General features: G+C 36.5%; 1 protein-coding gene across 9 annotated transcripts in view; it reads left to right on the top strand.

Annotated features, from left to right (window-relative positions):
- The window catches only part of ANKRD17 (ankyrin repeat domain 17), a 174,475-nt gene that overhangs the window by 18,908 nt on the left and 134,968 nt on the right, over window positions 1-20,599 (top strand). The window contains exons 1-2 of one of the 9 annotated variants that reach the window (XM_036335984.1): window positions 14,471-15,425; window positions 17,283-17,401. The exons of the other annotated variants lie outside the window; for them this stretch is intronic. Coding sequence (XP_036191877.1) covers window positions 17,348-17,401 — 54 coding nt within the window. The 5' untranslated portion in view covers window positions 14,471-15,425; window positions 17,283-17,347. Of the gene's footprint in view, window positions 1-14,470; window positions 15,426-17,282; window positions 17,402-20,599 lie in introns of those variants that run through there. 9 annotated transcript variants of the gene reach the window in all.

Below are 20,599 nucleotides of genomic sequence, written 5' to 3'. Positions count from 1 at the left end.
GAGGGATTTGTGGATGGTGGGAAATTTCAGTGTTTTAACATTCCCACATTCCTAACAGCCATTTGTTTATTTCTTTGTCTGTACCAATTTAGTTATTAGAACATTTTGAAATTGCTTTGTTTTGTGCCTCAAAAGCTACCAAATATCTGTGATTTCATATTGTTCAACCTAATTTGTTAGCATGCTTTGATGTCTTATAAGGCAGTTCTCCCTCATTGATCATCTTCGTCAAGACTTTTGGATATTGTAAATTTAGTTTGTCAGATAGCTTTTGTAAATTGCTGTAATATATGTCCATTGAGATTTTGATTGGAATTACATTAAAATTTGGATTAATTTGGGAAGAAATAGGTATGTATCCGCAAACATGGCATGCGTCTATTTTTTCAGGCCCTTCATCTATCTTTAATGAACTTCTATAGTTTGCATATAGGTTTTACACATTTTTTGTGAAGGTTATTCTAGATTATTTTGTAGTCCTTATTGCTATTTTGAATGGTATATTTTCTTCCATTACACTCTTTAATTAGTTATAGTTGGTGTATAGGAACCTATTGATCTTGAGTATATGGCCACTAAACTGAATTCTCATGTTAAGCCAGTTTAGTCTGGGTGTGTTTTTTTCTAACCTGCTCAATGATTTTGTCTTTTCTCTCTTTTCAACATTTATACCTCTTATTTGTTTTTCTTTTATTGCATCAGTTTTGAACACTCCCTAAATGTTAAATAAAAGTAGTAGTAGAGGTTGTCTTTTTTTCCTTTGTTTATTAGGAGTTCTGTTGTGTCACTATTAAGTATAATGCAGATAGCTTGTACCAATTTAGCGTATCTCTATTAGCTTACTACATTATATCAGAAATATATAATGAATTCTATCAAATGTATTTTTGGGATCTATTGAAAGAGAAGAGGTATTTCTTCCCCTCTTCCATGAAGTCTGTTTATATAATTAATTGTAGTAATAAATTTCCTAATATTAATGTGTTTAAAGTACTTAGTATGGTATTATTCTTTTAAAACACTGTTAGATTTAATTTTGTTAACATTTTAATTTGTATTTTCTGTGAATATTATTCACTTAATATTAGATTTTCAAAGTTATTGGAAGAAACTAATTTCCTTCCTAACATCATCTCATAAAGATTTATGCTTTATAGATTCAGTTTATATGCATCATATTTACTCTTAATCTTACATGTTATATTTTAAATTGTATTTGCCATGGAGAAGTTAGAAAAGAGTTTGATCAAGTGCTTTATCTGATCTCTTTATAGTTTAGTGATTTTTAAGCGGTTTATGTAATTTGGTTCATACCTCTTATTTTTGTAATGATTAAAAAACTTAATTGTGATAAGCAGCACACATAAAATTACCATTTTAACCATATAAATGTACAGTTCCTATTGTTGTGCAACAGACCTTCAGAACATTTTCTCTTGCAGAACTGAAACATTATACCCATTAAACAACTCCTGGCAACCATATTCTGCTTTCTGTTTCTATGAATTTGACTACTTTTAGATACCTCGCACAAGTATAATCATACAGTATTTGTCTTTTTGTGACTGCCTTATTTCACTTAGCATAATGTCCTTAAGATTAGTATTAAGTGAGCTGTCTTTGGATTTGTACATTTCTACAAATACTATTAGGGCAGGACCTATAAACTCTATGAATAATGTTTTAGTTCTTTTGCATTATTATTCCAGTGTTCTTTAGTTTTGTTTCCATGTTTTAAAAATATATTTCAGATAAACTGGTAATATTTTAAAACCGACACAGTTGTTATTCAGGCAGTGCCTGAATAAAATAAAAGAGCTGCTATAAGACCTGAGGTAGATGAGTTTTAATTCTATTATAGGGATGATAGATCTTTTAAACCAAACCTATTCTAAAGTATGCAGCAATGATACTAAAGTGTGACTGGTGTTTTTTTTATGCTTATTTTAATTCATTTATGTGGGAGGAATCTTAAAGGGAGATTGCATCTTTTTCTGTTTTTATTAAACATGTAGTAAATGTAAACTGTGGAAAAAGAAAAACAGTAAGAATTGAAAATATCCCTTATTTTTTATCCCAAGGTACAGATTTTAAGTGTTTATGTTTCATGCCCCATTTTTTGCATTTTCACATATATATCCCCATGCATATTTTTGTAAACAAATTTTGTTTTGTGTAAAATGGGGTCATGATAAAAATATTCTGAAGCTTTCTTTTTACATTAATAGCTCATCATAGACTGCCCATATAAATACATGTATAGTTAGATCTTCTTAATGACTATGCAGGATTTCCTTGTCAGATATCATGATTTTCCTGGTTTTATCCAGTATCTGTAGACAATGTTTTGGTTGTACTCAATGTTCTGCCTTTACAAATAATACTGCCGTAGACTCTTTTTGACTTTCATCTTTGTGTATGCATTTCTATATTTTGGAAAGATACATTCCAGTGATGAAAGTGCTAGACCAAAGGTGCATTAGTCTGTTTCTGGAATTATCATTTTATTATATATGTCAGTGCCAGATTTTAAAAACTACAGTGGTTTCATAATGGTTTAGGACAGCCGTGGGCAAACTACGGCCCGCGGGCCAGCCCGTTTGAAATGAATAAAACTAAAAAAAAAAAAGACCGTACCCTTTTATGTAATGATGTTTACTTTGAATTTATATTAGTTCACACAAACACTCCATCCATGCTTTTGTTCCGGCCCTCCGGTCCAGTTTAAGAACCCATTGTGGCCCTCGAGTCAAAAAGTTTGCCCACCCCTGGTTTAGGATGTGCTAGGTCTAATGTCAGCTTTCAAGCCCTGTTAGTATTTATTTTCTCTGGATGTCACTGTCTTATTTTTTTAAGTCCTGAGGATTCTTTTTTTTTTTTTTCTTTACTATGTTTTTATTGATTTTAGAGAGAGGAAGGGAGAGGGAGAGATAGAAGCATTGATGAGAGAGAAACATCAACATCTATCGGCTGTCCCCTGATGGAGATCAATCCTGCAACCCAGGCATATGCCCTGATCGGGAATCAAACCCGGTGACCTCCTGGTACATGGGTCGATGCTCAATCACTGAGCAACACTGGCTGGGCGATGTTATTCTCCTTTGACTGCTAATTTGTCTCTAAAGTACCAGATAAAATATAACTTCTTTCCTGGGTGTTCATAACACTTAGCAAATAGGGTAATTATAACCTTAATAACTAATATTTTAATAACTAATACTCTCATTAATGCTAACCATATGCCCGCAAGTTATAATTGCTTTACATATAGTAACTCATTTAATTTTATGACAACTCTAAGATAATATTATTGTCCATATTTTATAGTTAAAAAATCAAGGCAAAGAATAACTTGATCAAGGTCACAGAAATGATGAAAATGAAATAAAACATGAACGGTTGGCAACATCAAAGTCTGCTTTTTTAATTCTTGAAATCCCTGCCTCCTTGATATTTTTTCTCTTTTTTTCAAAAATATATTTCATTGATTTTTTTTTTTTTTTACAGAGAGGAAGAGAGAGGGATAGAGAGTTAGAAACATTGATGAGAGAGAAACATCGATCAGTTGCCTCCTGCACACCTCCTACTGGGGATGTGCCCGCAACCAAGGTACATGCCCTTGACCGGAATCGAACCTGGGACCTTTCAGTCCGCAGGTCGATGCTCTATCCACTGAGCCAAACCGGTGAGGGCCTCCTTGCTATTTTTTATGGCTTCCTGATATTTGCTCAAGGAATATGATTTGTGTTAGTTATAGAGTTCACTAGCTCATTTCATCTTGCATCTAGGTCCTCTTTATAGATCTTTGTGAATGACATCTTGCTTTCATTTAGGTTCTGCCTCTAGATCATTACACTTAGGTGGTAATAATCCTGGAACATTTTAAGAGTTAGTTAGAACACCAGATTATAACACCCTCCCAAAACAAAACAAAACAAAACACAACTTGAGCAGAGTGTGGCTAATTTTGTTGCTCTGTTCTGTTACATTTTGTTTTACTAATCCCATCCATTGAGAAAAATTCATGTGATTGATCTTAAAATGGATTTCATAGACTATGAGTGAATGGTGTACTATTTTTCACCTTTTCTGGAACATCAACTCAAAGTATGTATCTTGTAGAAGACCTCTTTTATAGTAAGTTCTCAAAAATGTGAATTAAGAAGAATGCTGTTTTAGACCTGTTACATCTCTTAATTCAGCCTGTCAAGTAAGTATGATATGCAAGCTGAATCTTAGAACCTCACATAAAAGGGACATAAGAATACCTTCTTTTGGAGGGGTTAATGAGATAATATATGAAACATTTTTAAACTATAAGGGTTTCCATAAAGAACTTAAAACTGAAATATGAGGAACAATGGAGAGTGAAAGTGGGGTTACTGATTAGTAAGGTGTGTGGCTATTTCTAAAAAATAAAATTAAAAATCTGTAATTTAGAAAAATACAGTTTTTTTTATCCCAATTCCATTTAATTTGAGTTTTTTTATTGAATTTATAGATAGCTGATAAATCTCTTCAGCTGTAATTGTACATTTGGGTTAATTTATTTTAGGTGGAGCCAATGTTAGTATAGTGAGTGGGATTCTGTAATGAAGATTTCACAAGTGATAGTTGTGTGGGATAGATGCCCTTTTAGGATTATATTCTGGATTTATTAGATCTTTAGTATTTAAATAGAATATGTTTATAAATTCCCCCAGAAATTAAAAATGTATAGTACTTTATCATAAAGATAGAGTGACAGATAAGATTAATAGGAAAAAGAGATAAACATGTTGAAAATGTTTATTATGAAGCAAATCATATTTCTGTGACTTCTCTGCTATAGACTTAGTAGATGATTCTATGGTTCTAGATAAAATGGCCAAGTATCAAAGGAAAGATTTGACCATGCTCTTTTCTAAATCTCAGAACCTAATTTGCTGTGGATTATTCTTTCACTTGTTCCTTTTATGCTTTTCTTTTCTTACTCTGCCCCTATATAACCACCTCATAGTATAAAATCCTCTCTACCATTCAGTCCAACTTGCTAGCTCCAACCCAAGCTCTAGTACTTAAGTTCTCTTGACTAGATCTAAGTATTGGGATATGTTTTAAGTTGTGAATGTGCCTTAGTATGTACAAGGTTTTCAGCCATTGTAACGTTCCAGGATTATTACCACTTAAGTGTAAGTTTTTTGTCTTACGTGCATGAGCAACTTCATTTTATATTTTGTGGAGTCCAAAGGACAACTTTGCTTACAAGAGGACCCATTCATTTAGGCAGTCTTGAACATTAATAAGATTCATTCATCTTAATCACATACTAAGGTCCTCCTGACCTCACCACCAGAAGCAGAAGTTTCCCTGAAAATCTTAAAGGGCAATTAGGAAGAAGGGTCATATTCCAGTTTTATTAAACCCCAGGAATGTGTGACTTTGGAAAGTTACTAAACTTCATTTTCTTCATTCATGTTGATATCAATAATTTTTTTCTGACAGTGTTGTCTGGGTATTCATTACTTAGATATTTTTCTGGATTTGTCACTTATAATTCTTTCTTTATTTATTTAAATATATTTTATTGATTTTTACAGAGAGGAAGGGAAAGGGATAGAGAGTTAGAAACATCGATCAGCTGCCTCCTGCACACCCCCTACTGGGGATGTGCCTGCAACCAAGGTACATGCCCTTGACAAGAATCGAACCTGGGACCCTTCAGTCCACAGGCCGACGCTCTATCCACTGAGCCAAACTGGTTAGGGCGTCACTTATAATTCTTGAATGAAGTTGTCATTGGAGTTTTTTTGCAGTCAGGAACAGTTTTCTTTACCTTTTTTAGGTCGTGGATTTTAGTTAGATTCTAATGAAAATTATGGAACTGTTCTCCCCCCTACCCCCCCCCCCGCCCCCAAATGTACTTAAATATATACATAGAGCATTTTATAAATTGTTTCAGGAGGGTTATAGAATTCTTGAGGCATAGGTTTATGAACCATGGATTATGAATCTCAGGTGAAGATTACTGGATTTCATTTTATTCATCGAGGAGTTCAGTGACCTTTGTGCTTTTTATCAGCTCCAAAATTAAAAATTAAACAACCTTTTCCCTACCTATGTCCCAATAATCACACCAATAGTTAACGGAATTTTTCTTCTAGGGATTGCCACTGCATAACCATTTCAAAGTGGGGGTTTTTTGGGTAATAGTAGATTAGAAAATTTTAAATCTCTAACAACCTTCCCTTCTTCATTCTCTTTGTAATCTTGCCTCAGAAAAGAACTAATTAAGAGAGAATTATATTTTATATTTGCTTTCCCCCCCCAGTGGTATGAAGACTACCTTATGTAATGATAAGATGTACTTATAATAAAGTTTACATCTATTTATTCACTATATGTTTAACATCAAACTATAAAGCTTTAATTTCATTTTTTCAGGTTTATTTTACAGTTATTGCCCTAACTTTTCTTTTAAATACAGTAGATTGAGCAAATTTTGTTTTTTTGTGTGTATGTCATATATTGATTTTAGAGAGAGGAAGGAGAGAGAGAGAGAGAGAGAGAGAGAAAGAAACATGGATTTGTTGTTCTGCTTATTTATTCAATTGTTGTTTTCTGAATGTGCCCTGACTGGAGATCAAACCCACAACCTTGGTGTATCTGAATGATGTTCTAACCATCTGAACTACTTGGTCAGGAAACCAAATTTCTTTTACTTCCTTTCTTTTGAACGTCCCACTGATATTGCTTAAAGATTCAATTAAATTACAGTTCAGAAAGCAGGAACAGATATTATTATATTAGTCAAACTACTACAAAGAGGAGAAAAAGGACCTCATTAGCTCTGTAACTTTAATGTATGTTTGCATGTGTGTGGGGAAGGAGAGGTGAAGATCCAACTTAAACATGAATAAATCCAGATTTGAATAATGTCATCAGTACTGTTTTTCTTTCAATATTTTTAGACTTTCCTTCTGTATTAACTTTATTTTCAGCCAGGCAAAGATGGCTGCAAAGGAGAGGGGGATGGGGTATTCTAGCCAGACATGGGTCATGTGGTCACCCCTATGGTAGTTGGAAAGAATCATCACCCAAATCACATGGAATATTTTTCCTACAGACAAGAGGGATTATGTGACTAGAAAAGGGGGTAGGGAAAAAAACATGTTGAGCAGTAAAATTATAGTTCATCAGAGGACCAGAAATTTTGAAGATAGAAAGTTCACAGGAATGGATTAACGGAAAAATCTTAGAGGAAACTGGAACCCAAGATAACAGAGGTAAGCTCAGGTTTTCCTAGGAGAATCTTGGAAAGGCTCCATGCTTGGAATCAACAAATACAAAGAACAGTAGTGGGCAATCTATCTAAACTAATAAAAGGGTAATATGCTAATTAGACTGGGAGACCTTTCAGACGTCCTTCTGGACAAAGCCATGGTGGGCGGGGTCGAGGCAGAATGGGTTAGGGGCGATCAGGCCAGGAGGGAAGGGCAGTTGGGGGTGATCAGGCTGGCAGGGGGGGCCAGTTGGGGGCCAGCAGGCCAGCAGTGGGGGGCAGTTGGGGGTGAGCAGGCCAGTGGGGGGGGGGCTGTTGGGGGGGGCAGGCTGGCGGGGGAGGGTAGTTGGGGGCGAGCAGGCCGGCGGGGAGGGCAGTTGGGGGAGATCAGGCCGGCATCGTGGGCAGTTGGGGGTGAGCAGGCTGGAGGGAGGGGGTAATTGGGAGCGAGCAGGCCAGCAGGCAGAGTGGTTAGGGGTGATCAGCAGGCAGGCAGGTAAGCGGTTAGGAGTCAGCGGTCCCGGATTGCTGCCAGTCGGACATCCCCTGAGGGGTCCCAGATTAGAGAGGGTGCAGGCTGGGCTGAGGGACACCCCCTCCCCCATGCACGGATTTTGTGCACCAGGCCACTAGTTGGGTAATAATCAAGAATTTTTAAAAGAATTCAAAGTGCTAGGTTAGGTGGGCCTCCTTCCTGCCCTTTCTACAGTTAAACAGCTCCAGTAGCATTGATGCCTGTCCTTGGGCCTGAAGTCTAAGATCCGATCTCTTAACAAAATAGACCAACAGTTGAGTAGGACAGCTACTTAGATGTTGGAACCTGAGAGAAGCAGAAGCACTAAAGCATGCTACTCCAGAGAAAAAACAATTTTGGCAGTACCTAGCAAGCTCAACTTCGTGTCTAGGTACCTTCATGTGGCCATCCCTATGGTGGTTGGAAAGACTCACCCCACCCAAATCACATAGAATATTTTTCCTACAGACAAGAGAGAATATGTGAAAGAAAAAGGGGCGGGGGGAAAAGCATGTTGAACAGTAAAATTACAGTTCATAGTCCACTACAGGTACCATTAGAGGACCAGAAATTTTGAAGAAGATAGAAAGTGTGCCTTCCTCTGTGGTATCTGCTTATCCATATGCCCTGTCTGTTTAAATAGTATACATTTCCATTTAAGTACTACATTTCCAACTGGGAAAATAAACCTGAACAACCTCAGAGAAAGCCCACATTGGCTTCCTGTACCTCTAAAGTAATCTTTTGTGTACCAGTATAAACAGGGATAATCAGACAATTGAGGAGAATCACAATGGAAGAGGACTAAGATAATAAAAGAACAATTGACCTCATATAATTCAGAAGAAAACTTCAAAGAAAAAGTACAATTGTATTTCATTTAAGATTTAAGAATGTGTTGTAATGATTAATCAAAGTTTCACTGGAAAGGGGGCAGAGAACCAGAAAAGATTTAGAAAATTATAAAGAAAAAATGTAATAGATGGGTTAAATCAGTGGTCGGGAAACTGTGGTTCGGCAAACCGTTGCTCATGAGCCACATGTGGCTCTTTGGCCCCTTGACTGTGGCTCTTCCACAAAATACCGGCTCTTCCACAAAATACCAACTTCTGTGCATGGGCCACGAAGTTTCAATCGCACTGTACGTGTGTGCCCGCAGGTGCTATTTTGTGGAAGAGCCACACTCAAGGGGCCAAAGAGCTGCATGTGGCTTGTGAGCCGCAGTTTGCCGACCACAAGGCTAAATAACAATTTAGCACGAATGAAGACTGATTTGTTGATTTGGAACTAAAAAGGAACTCTGCATGTGCAACAAAAAAAAATCTGGAATAAAACAGAAAATTAAAGAGGTATAGAAAATACATCACAAAGTCTTCACATCTGTAAATAAAAGTTCTTTAAGCCGAGAACAGAAACATGGTCGGCCGCCGGCAGGATGGTGGAGTAAGTGAGCAGGGGGCACCAGACCAAGGTGGGGCGCTGGTCGCTGTCATTGGGATGAGCTTCTGGTGGTTACTGAAAATTCTTTGTTCCTGTGCGCCACGGTCCCTCCTGGCACTCGCACCTGCTGCTAGTGCCGGCCCCACTTGCACCTGCTGCCAGCGCCTGGCACCAGCCCCAATTGCTCGGTGCCATCAGCGGGTGCGAACGAGGCCAGTGCCATCAGCGCATGGGAGCAGCAGCGGCTGGAGCGGGGCTGCTGACGGATCCAGGGGCCATGGCGGGAGGGGCCAGGTGGGGGCGCAGAGGATGGACTGAGACCTGCCCCTGTGCCCACTGCAGCCACATGGCCCGCAGTTCCTTGCAAGGTGCATGAATTTGTGCACTGGGCCCCTTGTTTGTATTATAAATGAATGATCAAAAATAATAGTGATCTTTAAAGCCCTAGCCGGTTTGGCTCGGTGGATAGAGCGTCAGCCTGCGGACTGAAGGGTCCCAGGTTCGATTCTGGTCAAGGGCATGTACCTTGGTTGTGGGCACATCCCTGGTGGGGGGTGTGCAGGAGGCAGCTGATCGATGTTTCTCTCTCATCGATGTTTCTAAGTATCTCTCTCCCTTCCTCTGTAAAAAAATCAATAAAATATATTAAAAAAAAATAATGATCTTTAAAAAAGAGTTTACTAGGGCTTATAATAATGCTAGCCTTGAGAAAAATTTTAAGCAATTAAGTAAATTATTATAAAATAACTAGAGGCCTGATGCATGAAAATTTGTGCAAGAGTAGGCCTTCCTTCCCCTGACTGCCAGCACCAGCTTTCCTCTGGCACCTGGGACCTGGGCTGCTGGCACCGGCTTCCCTGTGGCACCTGGGACCCGGGCTTTCCTCCTCTGGCCACCAGCAGGCACCCAGGACCCAGGCTGCTTCCCTTCTCCGGCCACCTGCAGGCACCCGGGACCCGGGCTAGCTTCCCTTCGGCCCTGGCTTCATCAGGAAGGACGTCCAGAAGACGTCTGGTCTAATTAGCATATTACCCTTTTATTATTATAGATTCACACCTAACCTCACATTTAGAATATACTACGTGATGGGAAAAAAAATAAGAATATACTATGTGATGGCCTCTGTATTATTTTATTTATGAAGTTATAGTTTTATATATTGTTAATTCTTTGTTACCTAAGTCTTTTAGTTATTCCTACAGGTATCTAAAAGAGTGTCCAACTGTTAACATTGATTTTGAAGGTTCTGGTGAAAGTTTAATCATTGTTTTTAAATATTATCAAAATTAGATCTGGGATATATATCTAGAAACTGTTTAGGGATCTTTATGTTAATAAACACTGCTTATGTGTACCTGTCCTCTTAGTATACATTTGATTTTGGAAGGATTACTTTAGAATTTTATACTTTAAAAGTGAATAATATGAAATAAATGTGGAAGATAAGCAAGTCAGTATATCCAGCAATACAATATTTTATTTACTTTAGTGAGAATATACACAAAGAATTCTCGATCTTTAGAATGCTATATTCTGGCAGAAACTTTAAAATTTACTCTTTAATTAAAAAACCCACTAAACCCAACTAGAATTTTATTTTAGCAGAAGTAGATTTTTTTTTTTTAAGGACATACCATTTGTCTTCTTATTCTCTCTTCTCCACCCACATATGTATACATAGAGTCTGCATTGTGGCTTAAAAAAAAAATTGAAGCTCTTAATCTGTCAGAGAATGAATTTATGTGATTTTTTGGGGGTTAAAAGGTGAGAGGAGGTAAACTTTCACTTGAGATTTCTTGAAAAATGGAAATGATGAGCTAAAAATTAGTCTAGATACATGTTTTAAAACTGATGCTCTTTCCTGAGCTGGGTTTTTAAATAGAATTGTATCATTAATACTTAATATTTTTAGGGAAGCAGGCAGTCTTTTTTCTTCACTGTCAGAGTATACATTAGTTCAAGCTGTTTAGAGGGTAATTTAATAACAGTTTAAATACATATACCCATCAAGAAATTTACTATACAGTAAGTAATATTGAGGTATGGGCAAGGTATGTGTCCCCTTTCATTAGGCCTGTTCATTGCAGCATTATGAAATGTTAGAAGCAACACAAGTGCCCGTCAGTGGGGAACTGATTAAATAAATTGTAGTACAACTCTTCAGTGAAAATTTAAGCATCTATCAAACTCAAAGAGATCTAATGTACATGTGCTGATTTGAAGCAATTATGGAGTATTAAATTTTAAAAACAGGAATCCAGAGAAATATGCTTAATATGCTTCCATTTGTATAAAAACAATTTACACTAAGGTATGCTTCATATATATAGGTTATTTCTGGAAGAATATACTAATTAGTATTGTCTTTTAGCAGTGTGAGAAGTTGGGTTTCTAGGTCTGTATAATTTTTTCAGGAGAATGTATTACTTTAGAGATAAAAACCATAATTACTGTGGAGGTAATGAAAGACTATTACTGTGCTACATTAGGCATGTATTTAGAGCCCTCAATCATATTATGGCTTGATTGATTCAGGAAAAATAAAAGGTAAAATCTTGGAGATAGTGTTGTTTGGTAAATGTATGGGCTTTCAGAAATTTGACCAGATTTTATTAGCCTTTTAATTTAATTTTTGTTTAACCCTTTAATACCTCTATCTCATTTATATTTCGTCCAGGCTGTTTTACAGTCGGGATTCATATTTCTTCTAAAATATAATTTACAGAGTAAAAAGAGAAAAATAGATACTATAAAGTAATGACTATATTTCATACATTTTGTTTGAGAGGTGAAGTGGGTTCAGACTTCGTTTTTTTGTAGGTAGGTGAAATCATTACATTTTTCCTATGACCGATTATCTGTCCTTGTTTGAAAATGTAGATTTTGAAAAGTCTTATCCTTCCCTAAATTGAAAAAAAATTGATGGGAACAGAACTCTTTTACAAGAATTTTTGACTAAAAAAGTTTTATGTGGAGGAATAAACATCAACAAAATGTTAAATCTTACAAAATAGGGTGGGTTGCTTGTTAATACATTTCTGTTTGTGTGTATGTGTTTAGTTTTTCTTGTTCCTTGTTCAAAAACCCTGTGCTGGTCCTAAATAAAGTAGTAAATTTTAGAGGATTCCTTTATCGAGCTTTTTCTGTCCTTTCCCTTCCTTTTTTATAGCAGGCTTTTCTCTTCAGTTTGGACATTTGAATCTTCTTATTTTAATATTTTATTTTATGATTTAAGTTATTTATATACTAGAGGTCTGGTGCACGAAATTCATGCACTCAGGAAGCCCCGCCATTGTTCACCCCAAAGAGGTAGGCCCCGCCCACCCAGCCAGGACCCCACAATTGATCGCCCCCGCAGAGAGAGTCCCTGCCCACCCGCTGCAGCACCACAACTGGGTAACCTGGGCCTCCCTCTGTGGGGCCATCGATTGTGGGACTCCACCATCAGTTGCCCCAAAGAGGTAGGCCCTGCCCACCCGGCCAGGGCTCCACAATTGATCGCCCCCACAGTGGGAGATCGCGCCCACCCGCCACAGCCCACCGGTAAGTGGCCTGGGCCTCCCTCTTTGGGGTGATCATGGAGCCCCCTGATTGATCGATTGCCCCACCAGCCGGTGGCCTGGTCTTCTCTCTGCAGGGTGATCATGGGACTATGGCCGAGCCCCCAACCAATCGCATCTCACCTGCCTTGGCTGGGCTGGCACCAGTGGGTGTCATAGCATGGTCGTCGGATGGTCATTCCGCTGTTCTGCTGTTTGGTTGATTCGCATATTACACTTTTATTATTATAGATGTACTAGAGGCCCGGTGCATGAAAATTCGTGCCCTTGGTGGTGGTGGGGGGGGCAGGTTCCTCAGCCCAGCCTCTGCCCTCTTGCAGTCCAAGACCCCTCAGGGGATATCCACCTGCTGGCTTAGGCCTGCTCCCGGGGGTCAGACATTCCTTTGGCAGCCCGGGAGCCCTCAGGGGATGTCGATCAATGATTCTCTCTCATCATTGATGTTTCTCTCTCTCTCTCTCTTTCCCTTCCTCAATTTAGGCCCGCTCCCTGGGGTATCAGGCCTAAACTGGCAGTCAGACATCCCTCTGGGAGCCCGGAATATCCTTAGCACTGCCGAGGAGGCGGGAGAGGTTCCTGCCACTGCTGCTGTGCTCACAGCCATCAGTCCGGCTGTGGCTGAGCAGAGCTCCCCCTGTAGGAGCACACTGACCACCAGGGACAGCTTCTGCATTGAGCATCTGCCCCCTGGTGGTCAGTGATCATCATAGTGACCGGTCATTCCTGGTCGTTCCACCGTTAGGATCAATTTGCATATAGGCAATCCTCAGCTTATGTCGGACTTGACGTACGTTGTTTCGTGGTTATGTCGCCATCTCCCATTTACAGTATTTATAAAAAAAAAAAAGTTCCGTCATTTTGATGTATGTACATATATGCTTTATGTTTTTTATTATTTACTTATCACAAATAAAAGTCAGGAATTGTTATCTTTCTTTTAAATTTTTTTTACTGTTTCACTTCATTACTGCTGTGTATGTGCTCCATGTTAGTGACGTAGGTGCTTATGTAGGTGGGTTCCAACTTGCGGCGAAAATCGCATTACGACGTAACCCGAGGACCTACTGTATTACCCTTTTATTATATAGGATTGGTTTGTATTTGAGTAACTGTTAGTGTTAACTATTTACCTTTAATGCTTTTTCCATCAGCATAAATAAAAGATCTTGTAACACTGAAATCCATTTTAGGCAAATGGAAAAACAGGTTATTTTGGTCTGTAAATGAAATGGAAGGTGGCTCACTTTTAAAATGTAGTGTCTTTTTTTGTTTTTGTTTTTTAGTTCAGAGAGGAAGGGAGAGGGAGAGAGAGAGAAACATCAATGATGAGAGAGAATCATTGATCGGCTGCCTCCTTCACACCCCTTATTGGGGATCGAGCCCGCTGGGCTTGTGTCCTAACCTGGAATCAAACCTCGACCTCCAAGTTCATAGATTGAGGCTCAACCCCTGAGCAACACCAGCTGGGCCAAAATGTAGGGTTTTAAGGCAGAAGTATATGAATCTTCTTTCACATCCATGTGCCCATAGTATCTTATGCTGTGGCATAGGTCATCATATTAACAAAAAGGACCAGAAAATAAAGTTAAGAGGAAATACTTAATTTGTATAACAAAGAATTACAAAATTCTGAAATATAAATTCTGCTTATATTGCCTATTTCTTATTGTGACCTATAGGTAGTAGTCACAGAACAAATGTTTTTGTCATTAGAAATTATTCTCATAAAATAATTTAAAAGGGATTAGGATAGATTACTGGATATCAAATGATTCCTTTATTCATACATTTGTTATTTATTCAACAAATACTGAAGTTCCTGGCCTGTGCCAGAGACTACTGCCTATATATATAGGTTAACAAAGTGTTGCCTACTTTCATCAAGCTTCTGCTCTGATAAGGGAAAGAGATGGCAGATGGTATATAAACACCCATAATTCTGTAGAAAAGCCATAATCACATATTTATTGGTAAAAAAGAAAGAAAGAAACTTAACAGTAAATGTCAGAAAATATAAGCATCCTTAATGATCCTAGAACAGAAGGGAAGGCGAGAGTGAGTGGTTTGATTGACTTGAGCCTAGCGTGCTGGGTTTCTTGTCATATAACATTGGAAAACCTACTTTTGGCTTATGGGAAATGATTGCTCCAACATGAGAATTCTTTGAACTCAAACCTATCTTTGCTTGTTTATGTTAGAGGAAGGTTGAAGAAAAGAGAAACTTTATTGATGACTTCTCTTAGTGTAAGGATGAAGCAGCTTATTTGAAGCATAAAATAATTGACCCGGAAGGCAGGAAATCAGTTTGCTAATTCTTTGTAAGCTAGGCCATTACATTGGAAATTATTTTGTTTGAGAACACTCCAAATGCCAGACATACCCACACATAAGCATTATACATAGTCTGAAGGAAAACATTTTTAATGTCATTTGTTTTCCATTAATTTCACACAGCTTTGGAGTCAAATTGTTCTTGGGTAAATCCCAACTCTGCCATATAACTGTGTGTACTGTGTGAGACTAGATTTCCTCATCTGTGAAAAAGGGATAATATCACCTGGAGGAAGTATAGCAGATGGAGGGACTCTGGAACCAACGGCTTGGATTCAGATGTTAGCTTCTCAATTTAATTAGCTAAGGAGTAAGTTGGGTAAGTTACTTAACCTCTCTGTGCCTCAGTTTCTATATATGTAGCATAGAGATAATAATAATAGTACCTTCCTTTCTTTTAGGGTAATTGTGAGTATTAAATGAGTTAATACAATGGCGTATGGCATATAGTAAGCAAAATGTAACTATTAATGTTATTGTTCTTTTAAACTATCCTTTAGGGTTATTGTAAGGGTTAAATAGCATTTATGAAAAAATATGCATATTGCCTGTCTAGCCAGTATGGCTCAGTGGTTGAGTGTCTGTCTACCTATGAACCATGGTCAGGGCACATGTTCAGGCTGCAGGCTTGATCCCTAGTAGGGGGGCATGCAGGAGGCAGCTGATTGATGCTTCTCAGCAATGTTTCTATCTCTCTATTTCTCTCCCTTCCTTTCTCTCTCAAATCAATAAAAATATATTTAAAAACAAAATAAAACACATATTGCCTGACACAGTACGGGTGCCTCCTAATATCAGAACCTGAGTAGTAGATACTTTATCTCATTTGATCTTCATATAAACCTGTAAGAAGAAATTATGTCTTATTTACTGTACCTTGAACAGGTTCTGATAAACAGTACATATTTCATGTTGAATGAATGTTACCTCATTTTACAGATTAATAAATTAAGGCCCAAGAGAACTATAAAATCTCTTTCTATTAAAACACGGTGTTACTTTGGGGAAGGCATTATTGGCAATGTCATTCATATCAGCTTTCTCAGCATAGACTTGGCCGTATGTGTTAATAGCTCCCTCTAATATTTTTCTTTAGTTTTAAAAATTATTTTTTCCTTTTCTTTTTTCCCCGCGCGCGCGTGCGTGTGTGCGTGAGTGTGTGTGTGTTTGGGAAATTTTAGACCAGAAGAACTCTTCACTTTAGAATTAAAATTAGATTGGTTAATCTGCACATTAAAATTCAGTTGTTTATGTGGCACTCTTACAAGTGCAGGGTTATTTTATTAATGCCCATAAGAGCATAAAACATCATTCCTATTGAATTTTTTAATATTTCAGATTACATAGGGAAGAAATTTGACAAAGTAACAAATTTTTCTAAACTGAGGAGCAGTTACAATAATGAATGTAGTATAAATTGGCTCTACTTCACTCACTCACTTTATTTGCTCTTGAATGTCCAGATTCAATGTTTCTGAATTTTGGTTATCTGAAATATTTTAGTCTCTTGTAATATTTATGATGTGGGGGGGAGCATGTCTTTGGTTATTAAATGAAGTTAAACGCATTTCTAGAAAATGAATATAACCATGTGTTATGTCTTGCTTTAATAATTGTAAATTAGTTGAATGTTAATCTCATTCTCTTAGATATTTTCAAATAGATTAGTTTATAGAAAACCAGTTTACCATTTAAAAAACATTTACATTAAGATAGTTATTTTTGACACCCTCATGTCAACATCTGCAGTATATATGTTATATAATGCATTAGCAAATTCCTAACTTGGTATTACCTTGCCTCCTTTGAGTATTTAATACAGCCATTAATTTTACTACAAGGCTTTACTAAGGACAAATTACTACGTAACCCACTTCAACCTCTTTTGTTCAACCAGGAAGCCAGGCGTGTTAAATAGCTTTTAAAAATATATATATAATGATGTCTTTTGGAATTTTAAGATTTTAATTTTTAAAATGATAAAATGAGAGACTTTATCAATTTTGTCTGTTAAAATTACTTGCCCGAAGTTTGCTTTGGAATAGAGCGTCTGTATCTTTAAAAAATACACAGTGAGTCACCCCCTGCTCTTTTGGTAGATGCCTGGCTAGTGAACAGCTAAGCTGCTTTAGGCATGTAATAGAACATTCCATTTCCTGTTCCCTTGCTGACACAGAGGAGTGTTCCTGCTGGCAATGATCTAATCATAGTGCAGTAAGAAACATGGCAGTTTGATAAAACATGGTGGAGACAGCGGCTGAAATGGAAGCATATGTTCTAGAAGACATTCTTGAGGTAGGGCTAGATTTGTAAATTAAATGAAAGTTGAAATCTAAACAAAGAAATCTATCTGACGGAATTATTTTTCAGATGAATAGATTAGAGGAGAGAGCACAGAGAGGCAGAGCATAAAAGCAAGATACAGTCAGACCTTACTCCGTGTGAGAATGTGGCAATCTGATTCATGTGTTTACTAAACAAGTTTAGAATTATTTTGTTAAAACTTCATGTTTCATAAATTGTGAGATATATTTTTGATAAGAAATTTAAAAAAAGAGAGCAGGCCTCGGACTTAATAAAAGCCTGTGCTTGTGGTGACCTTTAGATTAACTCATTAAAAGGTGGGGTCTGAAAAGCAGCTTTGAGTAGGTTTAGTATCATATGTCTTAGAATTCATTTACATATCTAAGCCTAAAGCTCTGCTTGCAGTTAACTATTAAAAACTGCTGGTTATTTTAGTTTTGGGGGTGAAAATAAGCATATATGCATATCAATCTAGTTCTAGATTTTTCATGTGACTTTGAGTATTATAAAATAAATTAGTAAATAAAAAGTAAAGGATCCTAAAATGTAAGGCACTAAAGCTTCAGAGCTCCCAGGAAGACTTACATTTTGAGTTATAAGAATTTTGAATTATGTTTTCTCTTTTCCCTAGTTGTATCAATTTTATAAGAACCTATTTGAGTATAAATCAATTCAAAGAAATACGTGTCAAAGTGAAACTATAATTGGTTTTGGCCTTGGATGTGTAGTATATTGTCAAACATTTGTATTTATAGGTATAGATATTTAAAACCCATTTTCTTATCTATACCTTGTAGGGTGCCCCCCCACCCCCCCATTAAGAAAAGACTGGCTAAGTCAGATAAAGAGGTCTCATGATGGTAAATGGTATTTCTAATGTTCAAACTGTTAAGATAATTTATTAAATATTTCCCTATGTTCAGGAAGTGATTTGATTAGAGGGCGAGGGCTTGAGAGAATAAACTGCAAAAGGAAGCTAGGCAGGGTTAGCAGGAGCAAAAAGCCTATGCGCATTATAAAGTGCTGCATGATCAATGAGCATTTTCTGGAGTCCCTCAGTGTGTGCTTGGAGCTGACATTGCAGCAAGCCTCATGGTTGTTCTGCAGAATGAAAACTGATTCCATTGTATTATCTAGCTTCTTGCAGACACACCTGCCAACATACATACTCCTTATTCCTCTCCTAAGAGCTTATTGTCTGAGTTTTAAATCCTCTAGTTAATTTCCATTATTTCCTTTTCTTCTTTTTTTAAAAATACTGTTAGTGAGTTTCCTTAAAAAATTCTGGTATGGTGAATTATCTACTTAGAAACAGTAGTATATATACTTTTATTAAGAAACTTAAGTAAACAGGAGTGGTCACATGACTTTAATGGTTGAGTTTAAACAAGTCTAATTGGATTATGAGTTTCTAGTGGTACATTTTCATTTGCTTTTTAAAATTTTGCTTTGGATTTTAAAAAAGTGTACTTAATAGGTTTTAATAGATCTATTTGACTTTTTGGACCATTAAAAATTACAGTATATAACAGATTTTCAAAGTGTTATTTATTTTCTAGGAAAACCGACTTAAGCATAGCTTTGTGCCTTAAGTATAGGTTTTTCAATGGTATTTTAGAAATTTTCTTTTTATGATATCCACTGAAATTGTTTAATATCATATTAAGATTTTACCGTACCTAATTTGTTCTTAGTAGTTATTAAAATAGCCTGTAATTTTAATTATTTGTTCTAATTTTTAATCTCTTAATTGGGTTCCTATATACCTGTTGCATTAAAACATACTGAGTAGTTTTCTTTTTATTTAATATTACTTGATTTTTTCATATTGGTAGGCCAGATGTAAAATTTTTTCAAGTATTAATAAAAAATGCTTTTATTCCTAAAGTTAAAAGTATTTATAATGACCTAATGCTAAAAATAAAAGTTTAACTTGGCCTGTGTGGCTCAGTAGTTGAGCATTGACCTATAAATCAGGAGGTCATGGTTCTATTCCCTTTCAGGGCACATGCCCAGGTTGTGGGCTTGATCCTTGCTTGGTAGGGGTCATGGAGGATACAGCCGATTGATGATTCTCTCTTATCATTCATGTTTTTCTCTCTCCCTCTCCCTTCCTCTCTCTGAAATCAATAAAAACATACTTAAAGAAAAGTTAAAAAAAAGTTCAAAGAGGATAAACTTGCTAATAACTCTGTGAAGCTAAGTACCATTTTCTAAAGTAGCTCATATTGCAAGTGAAAAGATACAATTACACAACGAGCTTTCCAGAAAATTATTATTTGTTTAAAGGATTAACTCCTTATACAAATGTCAATAATGAATAATGAAGTTCCTCTTATATCACAGTGACAATTATATTATTGTACCTGATATTGAACTATTTTAAGTTTGTTACCTTAATTTTCATCTTTGTGATTTTATTGAACATATGAACTTTTATATAGATTTCTGCTTATTTACATTAAACATTGGAACCCTTCTATTTTTTTCTGTCTTCCAGAGTAGCTTAGTTCTTAAATCAGAATCATCAGTGAATACAGTGCATAATGCTCTGGTTTATGGTGATTAATTATTTAGCATCATTTAATTTGAAATTTTAAATGATCTTCAAAAACTTAGGTAAAATATTGCAAGTGTCTAAAGTTTTTAAAACTGGAAGAGATTGATTTTAACTTACATCATTGCTTCTCAGGTATACCAAGGTAATGGGTTAAATAGAAAAACTTGGTTACTTAAGTTATCCAAATCAGTCAGTAAATTTTTCCCCGAAAGCAAAGTAGTCAAAGTGTTTCTGTTCCTTTTGTTAACCTTAACTAATACTGAAGGAAGTAGTCCAATACAAATGATAGAAAAGGGCTGTGAGCCTGCTTATATATCTGTTTTCTTATATTGCCGAGACATTATAATTTTAGAATTTTGATACTTTTCCTTTAAGTCATATATAATGATGGACCTTATTACTTCAGAGAGATCAATTAGAAGAGGAAGTCCTCCAAACTGTGTGTGTGTGTTCCAAGTTTGTGTAATGAAGTGCTGTGTGTATACACATGAAGTTTATATATATGTAAGTTATTTTATAAGAATACATGAAACATGAGAAGTTATTTCGAAACATAATTATTTTATATTTTAGTTTTATTTACAATTTCACTGGTTTTAGTAGTTTCTGTAAGAGTTGTCTTAGAAATG

The sequence above is a fragment of the Myotis myotis genome, unplaced genomic scaffold (assembly GCF_014108235.1).
Source record: "Myotis myotis isolate mMyoMyo1 unplaced genomic scaffold, mMyoMyo1.p scaffold_m19_p_1, whole genome shotgun sequence".
In the NCBI taxonomy this organism is placed as follows: domain Eukaryota; kingdom Metazoa; phylum Chordata; class Mammalia; order Chiroptera; family Vespertilionidae; genus Myotis; species Myotis myotis.
The sequence above is the reverse complement of the archived record's forward strand: the minus strand, read 5'-3'. Positions and strand labels throughout refer to the sequence as shown.